Genomic DNA, 8,995 nt, shown 5'->3' with positions numbered 1-8,995 from the left:
TCCTGGTCACCATCTTCTCTCTTTGGACTTTGGCATCTGCCTGCTGACTGGTCTCCCCACACCCATGCTTGCTCCTTCCAATCCACTCTTCACATGGCCCCGAAGAGAGACTTTTTTTTTTTGAAGTTTGTTGGTTTATTTATTTAAGTAATCTCTACACCCAAAGTGGGGTCAAACTCATGACCCTGAGATCAAGAGTCGCACACTCTTCCCACTGAGCCAGCCAGGTGCACCCCCAGAAAGAGATTTTAAAAGACAAATCTCATCCTGTCCCTGTCCCTGCTTAACTTTCGGGGGCTTCCAACTGCCCACAGACCATGTCCAAAGACTTTCCCATGACCTACCAGTCTAGTCAGTCTTGGACCCTGACCTACCTTTTCAGGTGAATTTCAGCCACTTTCCCCTCCCCTTTTTTTGGGCTCCAGTCACATGGAGTCTTTCCTGTTCCCGAAACAGGTCAGACTGTCCCTTTTCTTGGGAACCCTGAATAAATGGATCCTTTTGCTGTGTACTTCTTCAGGGGACTCTTCCCTGACCACCCCCTCCAGGTTCCATTGTCCCACTGCACCTGAGCTTTTCCTTCACCACACAGCCCAGGTGTGTGATCTATACCTTGATTTTCCTTGCTGTGGGACTTATGCCCCAGGAGGGCAGGCACCACCGCTGTCCTGCTCCTAGTGTCCCTCACATCCCAACCCCAGGATGTGTAGCTGCCCACCATTTGGGGACTGTCTTTTTTTAGTGCCAAAGTCCAACAGCAGCCAATCTTTCAGTGGTTCTTAAAGCTAGAGTCCTGCTCTTTGGAGGAAAGGGTGACAGAGTTGACCCAATTGGTCCCCTTGACCTCTTCCCTTGGAGCACCAGGCCAGATGGGAGCTCCCTGGATGTTTGGGAGCTTGCTTTATAAGCCCTGCCTAAAGCTGAAGTGTCATTAGGATGATGTGCTGCATCCCTGCCTTGTTCTCTTAAAAAGAAGTTTTGATGTTTTTAAGACAGGCCCTTCCCCACCGGCCCATTGTTCTGATTTGTTTTCATTCTCTAGTGTGCCTCCATTCACAGGAGTGAAATTGTTGAGAAGCTACTCAGTTCAAGAGCCCCAAACAGGGCCTTGGGTGGAGGGGGCTAGGAAGACCCGACCTGGTCTCAGGGAAACCAGAACATTCCAAACGGAATGTAATTAAGTATCTTAAAAATGGCCTAGGCTTTATGCGAGACAAACTGGTTGTGGCTGGCCCTCAAGGAGCAAGCTTTGTGGTAAAGCACAATAGACGGAACGGTTCACACAAGGGCCCCCAAACTCCTGGACCCACGGGTGGGAAGGAACAAAAGGCTGCCCACTCTGACTGCAAACACAGCAACAAGCTCGAATGTTCCTCGAAGAGGCGATTTCTTCTGCACACATGTGTCAGGGACAGTGTTTGTGTGTGAACATCTGCCCTTGCTAGGCAGGGCTTGGTAGACCCAGAACCACCCCGCAGAGAGACTTAGTACATCTCAGCTATGTCTGTCTTCAGAACCGATCTTTCCTGCTCTTTGTGCAACAAGACACACCTCTCCGAGGAAGGAGGAGGACAGGATTTCCATCATTACTACCACCCTATTAAAAACAACAACAACAAAACAACCGTGTAATTACTCTCTGCAGGAAAGGCGCACAAACAGGATGGGCCTGAGCTGAACCCGGGATGGGCCATCCCTGTAAAGATTAGGAAAAGGAACCTCCCCGCCATGCGCCGGCTCAGGCCAGGGCCTCTCCCAGACCGCCAGGCAGGCTCGCCAGCCCAAGTCCTCCGGTGGTAAGGAGGGTGCCGGCGACTCCTGGAGCGCGGGTTCCCAGCTCCTGCCGCCCCCTTCTCCCTCCGCCCCCCAGCACTCTCGGGACCTGTCTCCCAGGCCTCAGGTGTTGGCTCACGCCGGGCCACGAGCCCTTCCCTTTCTGGCCTGCACCTGGGGGAGCCTCTAGCCCACCGAGCACAGTCGACTCCGCGCGACAGGGAGCGCGCGCAGAGGGGGGCCAGCGGGCCGGCGTGGGGTTCCCCGGCTTCGCGCGCCCGGCCACCGACCCACAGCCCCGCCGGCTGTGCGCCACGCCCCCGGGGTTCGGAAGGCGCGGGACCCGGCGCAGGGCTTCTGTGAACTGGGAGCCTGGCGGCGCGAAGCTCCTGTCGGGGATGCGGCGGTAGCTGCTTCCTGGTTTGAAGCTCGCCGAGTGGGGGAGAGCGTGAGCCCGCGGAGGCGGGGGCAGGAGCAGAAGCAGGAGGAGGCGGGGGCAAGAGACGCTTGGGGCTGGAGCTAACCGGACGGGTCGCTCCGGCTCTCCAGGGAGAGGAGCTTCCCGGCTCTGGAGAAGGGGCGAGTCCTTTGAGAGCCCCCGGGAAGCGCCGCGTGCTGGAGAGGGACGGTCGGGCTACCCCGGCTCGCGGAGGGCTCGGCTCCGGGCTCCCCTCCTTTCCACCTCGCGAGGGAGGGGGCGAGGGAAGGAGGGGAGGGGAAGGTCCCGCGGAGGAGGCAGAATGACCAGTCGAGGGGGGCTTGGGCGCTGCTTTTCCCAGAAGCTGCTTCCACTCCTGCGGCTGCCGCGAGGGCTGGCTTGAGCTGGGGCTCCAGGCTCTCCCGCTGCGAGCCAGCGCGGCCCCCCGGGGCCCGGGCAGCGGCGCCGGCATGACGTCGGGCACCATGAAGTTCAATGGTTACTTGAGGGTCCGCATTGGCGAGGCTGTGGGGCTGCAGCCCACCCGCTGGTCCCTGCGCCACTCGCTCTTCAAGAAGGGCTACCAGCTGCTGGACCCCTACCTGACGGTGAGCGTGGACCAGGTGCGCGTGGGCCAGACCAGCACCAAACAGAAGACCAACAAACCCACGTACAATGAGGAGTTCTGCACCAACGTCACCGACGGTGGCCACCTCGAACTGGCCGTCTTCCACGAGACGCCCCTGGGCTATGACCACTTCGTGGCCAACTGCACCCTGCAATTCCAGGAGCTGCTGCGCACGGCCGGCGCCTCGGACACTTTCGAGGGCTGGGTGAGTAGCTGTGATCCCTCCCGGTTGTGTCCGCTTGACTCTTTTCCCCCTCCACTTTTCAAATCTCGCCTGGGTCCCGCTTTCCCATCCCGTTGTCGAGCTCTGCGGCGGAGGGAATTCCCTTCAGTTTTTGGTCCTCGCCCAGGTGGCCGCGGCGCTGGTGACGCGACCGCGGTGGGTGTGTGAGGGCTCATGTGTGTCTCCAGGAAGCCAGCCCGGACACGGTCCCCTTTTGGGATGGCAGCTTGGGCTAACGGGAAGTCAGGGCGAAGGCAGTGACCCCCCCCCTCCGCCCCCTAGGCTCAGACTTTGGATAAGGCGCTCGAACTCTCCGCATGCGGGTAGTACAAAGGAAAGGCGAGTAAGATGTGATATGAAAGTGACTTGATCTGGGTAAAGTACTTAAAGCGCTTCTTAGGAGAAAGCCATACATTCTCGCAAGTATTATTCATAATGTTTATGGATACGTGTTGGTTCAGCTGCTCAGACGTGCACACGTGTTTCAGCATGCAGATCCATTACATCCCATGGATACATAGCCTACACTGGCAGGGATCTGAGCTCCTGGGTCTGCACGCTGGCAGTTTTATTGTTTAGCAGTTTTCCAAGGAGATGAGGTTTATATGTGTTTGTAAGTAACTTCGGTAGTTCTGTCACAACCTGAGAGGTGTGAGGCTTGCATGCGCAGTTTCTGCTGCTATTGGTCTGGGAGCTTTGAGAACTCCTCAGTAGTTTGTGGACCACCCCCAGTTCTCCCCATCTCACCTGCTGGTGTTTCTGTGTATTGACAAGTAGTTACCCGCAACTTCCTGCTTGCCTCTACTTTTCACATAGTTCCCATGAGACAACATTTCTGCTGCAAATTAAAATTTCTATTAGCACTCTACGCAGTGCTAAAATGCTTTTGCTTCTTATTCCTGGTACTGTCTTTGTGATACAGGTGTTCTTCCCACTTTTACATGATGAAATGGTAATTATAATGAAGTGGTCTGGTTTGGCAAAGCAGAGTAAGCTATTTGAAGAATCTCAGGACTGTAATGGTTTAAGTTCAGAGAATGTCAGTTTTAAGTCCAAAATGTGAATCAGTATTGAAAACCTGTTTGAAATTAACAAGTGGTGGAATCAGATGGATACCAATGAAGACTCATTTCAATATTTTATACTTTGAGGAACTGGTAATTTTACCATATAGTCTGTAAAATTACAGATGGCTTGTAGAACTATCTTTTTTTTTTTAAGATTATTTATTCATTTGAGAGAGAGAGAGAGAGAGCATGAGCAGGGAGAGAGGCAGAGGGAGAGGGAGAAGCAGGCTCTCCGCTGAGCCAGGAGCCCGATGTGGGGCTCGATCCCAGGACCCCGGGATCATGACCTGAGCCGAAGGCAGACGCTTAACCATCTGAGCCACCCAGGCGCCCCGAACTATCTTTTAAGTAGAAGAAAACATAATGACTATTTAATGAGATCATCACATTATATTGAGTTAATTTCTCTTCAGCTGAACTTTATGAAATTTAGAAGTGGATTGGAGAGAAATGGCTAAAATAGAGACTTACATTTTATTCTGTAAATTTCCAAATAGAAATAGAGGTGAGCCTAGGAATCCAAATGGAATTACTGAATTAGTGTTTGATTAGGAGTTAGGTTGGGAAAGCTCTAGAGGAACCAGGTTCTGAAGTATGGTGGTACAGAATGGCCAATGGCTATTAGAAGCATCACTTCCTGGAGAGAACCTAGACTGGTCCTTCTTACCCCTGGTCTGCACCATTGAATCACATGGGGGGCTTTTGAAAATCCCCACTTTTAAAAACTCTAAGCATCTCTGGCTGTGGGACCCTGGCTGGTATCAGTACTTTCAGGCTCCAAGGTGATTCCAATGTGCAATCAAGGTTGAGAACCTGTGGCCTAAATAAACACCGAGAGATTAGGACTGGAAGAAGATGATCCAGGTTACCTGACATAGTGGAGGTGTGCAGAGCTGCTTATGGTTCCACTGAATGAACAAAGATTTAAATATATTATAAATATCTCAATCTATAATTATCTGAATTAATTATACTGAGATGTTTAAGTAACACACTGGTGGTGTTTTTGAAAACAGGAACATTTGGTAGGCTAGGTCAGCATTTAAAAGACCTTGAAACCAATGATTTACCACACATTTATATTCAACTGTGGGCAGGGCAGAGTATTTCGTAAAAAGTTCTGGGTATTTTTTTTTTTTTTAAGTTTTGGGTAATTTGAAACAGGATAGGATAGATAGTATGAGTAGAGTGTTTTGTTAACTTTAAGAAAAATTTTGTTAGGAAAGTATTAGAAATGTATGGAACGCTTGTTTTTTAAAGGATTCTTTGTAGATCTAAAGGTGGTTTTCAAGTTTAGAATTACAGAAATATTTATTTATCTTTAGTGTATTGAAATGTGTAGTTTATTCAGACATTTACAAATAGAATATTTGATCTTACTCCACAATAGATTCACGTGGTGCAATTGGAATTACAAATCGCTGAACTTAAAAAAAAAAAAATCTAGTGACTTAATTTTTGCTAGTTCATGAGTAGACAGACAAAAACAGAAAATACATTTATCATTAGAATGAAACAGTTATGCATTCTGGCTTAATGTACTTTCTAAGTATCAAGAAGATAACATTCATTTTGTATGAATTTTTTCAATATTACCTTCTAATCTTGATGAGAGAAGGGATTAGATTTATTTTAATGCAGTGTATTCCTAATACCAACCATAATGCCTGACATGGACTAGGCAGTTAAATATTTCATTCCTGACTATACATATTTCATTAAATCTACATAAAAACCCAAGGAGGTGGGTGGGATACAGCTAAAGAAGTTCTTAAACAGTAATTCACAGTGTTAAACTGTTCAATTAAAAAAGATCTCAAAGACCCAAGTTTCCATTTGAAACTAAAAGGAAGAGCAAGTGGAACTAAAAGTAAGCAAAGAAAGAAATAGTAAAGAAAGAAGTCAGTGAAGTAGAAAAGAGAAACAATAGAGAAAAATCAATGAAACAAAAAGCTGGTTCTTTGAGGGGAAAAACAAAACCAATGACATTAATGAACCTCAAGCCAGGATGATCAAGAAAAAAGAAAAGACGAAATTACCAATATAGGAAAGAGAGAACATCATTATAGATCCTACAGACATTAAAAAAAGTAAGAGAATATTATGAATAATTTTATGTCAAATTCCACAACTTAGATCAAATAAATTTCTTGAAAGATACAAACTACCTATACTTACTCAAATAACTTGAATAGTTTTATGTTTATTAAGGTATTTAAATTTGTCATTAAAAACCTTCCACAATGCAGATTCAAGGTCTCAAGATGGATTTACTGGTGAATTCTGTCATATATTTAAGAAAGAAATAGTGCCAACTCTATACAACCTATTTCAGAAAATAGAGAAGGAAACATCCCAACTCATTCCATGACCCTTATACCAAAACCTGATGAAAACCTACAAGAAAATAAAACTACAGATCAATGCCCCTTGTGAACATAGATATAAAAATTAAATTTATAAATTTGCTTAAATTTTTAGCAAATCAAATCCAACAATATAGCAAATGGGTAGTACATTATCACCAAATGGGGTTTATAACCAGGACTGCAAGATTGATTAAACATTTAGAAATCAATCAGTGCAATTCTTCATATTAACAAAGTGAAAGAGGAGATTGGTACGATCATATTAATAAATACAGAAAAAGTATCTGACAAAATTAAATATCCAGTTATGATAAAAACTCTCAACAAATTAGTAATAGAATGGAACTTATTCAGCCTGATGATGGACATCTGTGAAAAGCCTATAGGGAACATCTTAATGGTGAAAGAATGAGTGATAGTCCCCTAAGATCAGAAGTGGCAAGGATATCTGTTCTTGTCACTTCTGTTCAACAGTGTGTTGGAGGTCCCATTCAGTGCATTAGGCAATTTAAAAATAAGATTACAAAGGAAGAAGTAAAACTGTCTTTATTTGCAGACAGCCTTACTGAGTAAATAAGCTCCACTCATTGATGTCACGCTATGGTGAATGAATCTTTCAAATAATTCTTAAAAACCTCTTTTAAGAGGTGTTATTAAACAGTTCTGCATAAGCATCACAGATTGGCCATATTTTACTTCTGTATGATTGTAGAAAATTCTAAGACATCTACAAAAGGGCTACTAGATCTAACAAGTGAGTTTAGCTAGGTCACAGGATCTAAACCAATATACAAAAGTCAATTGTATTTCTATATACTATTAGTGGACTGAAATAGAAAAAATACCATTTATAAGAGCATCAAAAATATCTGAAATTGGTTAAATTTGGTAAAAGATATGCAAAACTTGTTCACTGAAAATGACAAAATATTGCTGAAATAAAGATCTAAGTTAATGGAGGGGGTACTGTGTTCATGAATGGGAAGATTCAATATTGTTAAGACCCCAGTTCTTCCCAAAATGTTCCATAGATTTATTGCAATCCTAGTCAAAATCTCAGCAAACTTTGTAGAAATTGATAAACCGATTCTAAAACTCATATGGACATGCAAAAGACCTAGACTCATCTAAGAATAATTTTGAAAAAGAACAAGTTGGGGGACTTACCTCTCTGATTTTAAGACTTACTGTAATGCTACCATAATCAAGATAATGTCATATGCAGTAAAGAGAGTCCTATAGATCAGTGGAATGGAAGAGAATCTAGAAATAGATCCATACATGTATGATTGGTTGATTTTTTTTTTTTTCTGACAGAGATGCCAAGGCAACTTCATGGGGAAATAATCTTTTCAGAAGTAGTGCTTGAACAATTGAATAGCAAAATGCAGAAATGTGAGCATTGACCCTTACCTCATAACATACACAAAAATTAACCCAAAATAGATCATAGACCTCAACATATGAGTTTAACTGTAAAACTTCTATAAGAATACAGAAGAAAATGGTAGTGACATTGGGTTCAGCAAATATTTTTTAGATAGGACACAAAAAGCACCAACTATTAAAAAAAAATCAAACTTGATAAAAATTAAGAATTACTGCTTTTCAAAAGACTTAAAGTGAAAAACAAGCCATAGATGGGGAGGAAATATTTTCAACATTAAATCAGACAACGGACTTGTAACATGAACATATAAAACAACTCTTAAAACTCAATGAGAAAAATATCCAATTTTAAAATGGGACAAGATTTGTATAGGCACCTTCATGGAAAAGAGCACATTAAAAGATGCTCAAAATCATTAGTCATCAAGGAAATGCAAATTAAAACCAAAATTCATGGAAAGGCTAAATTAAAAAGATAAACCATACCAAGTGTTAGTGAGGAAATGGAGCAACTGGAACTCCTATATACCACTGTGAGGAATATAAAATGGTATAGTCACATTGGAAAACAGTTGGTAGTTTCCTAAAGTGTTAAACATATACCTACCATGTGACCTAGCTACTCTTAAGTATCTACCAAGAGAAATGAAACCATTTGTACAATGACTCATACATGAATGTTCATAGCTGCTTTATTTGTAATAAAACTGGAAACTACTCAAATGTCAGTCAACAGTTGAATTAAAAAAATTTTTTTTACTGAAGTATAGTTGGCCTACAATGTTATATCAGTTCCAGGTGTACAGCATAGTGATTTGACAATTGTATACATTATGTAATGCTCACCATGATAACTATAGTTACCATCTGTCACCATACGATGTTATTACAATACTATTATATTCCCTGTGCTGTATTTTTCATCCCCATGACTTATTTTATCACTGGAAGTTTGTACCCCTAAATTCTCTTCACCTGTTTTGCCCATCCCCACAGCCCCCTCCCTTCCGGCAACCACCAGTTCTCTATATTTATGAGTCTGGTTTTGTTTGTTTGTTGTTTTGTTTTTAGATTGCATATGTAAGTGAAATCATGTGGTATTTGTCTTTCTCTGTCTGACTTATTTCC

At 43.8% G+C, this 8,995-nt stretch overlaps 1 protein-coding gene across 1 annotated transcript in view; it reads left to right on the top strand.

Moving 5' to 3' along the window:
• The first annotated feature begins 2,247 nt into the window (after window positions 1–2,247).
• The window catches only part of PRKCH (protein kinase C eta), a 204,241-nt gene continuing 197,493 nt past the window's right edge, over window positions 2,248–8,995 (top strand). Inside the window, exon 1 of the mRNA XM_081829755.1 lies at window positions 2,248–3,024. Coding sequence (XP_081685881.1) covers window positions 2,662–3,024 — 363 coding nt within the window. The 5' untranslated portion in view covers window positions 2,248–2,661. The remainder of the gene's footprint in view (window positions 3,025–8,995) is intronic.

Source organism: Leptonychotes weddellii, chromosome 9 (assembly GCF_054177405.1).
Source record: "Leptonychotes weddellii isolate Sample4059 chromosome 9, ASM5417740v2, whole genome shotgun sequence".
Taxonomy (NCBI): domain Eukaryota; kingdom Metazoa; phylum Chordata; class Mammalia; order Carnivora; family Phocidae; genus Leptonychotes; species Leptonychotes weddellii.
The sequence above is the reverse complement of the archived record's forward strand: the minus strand, read 5'-3'. Positions and strand labels throughout refer to the sequence as shown.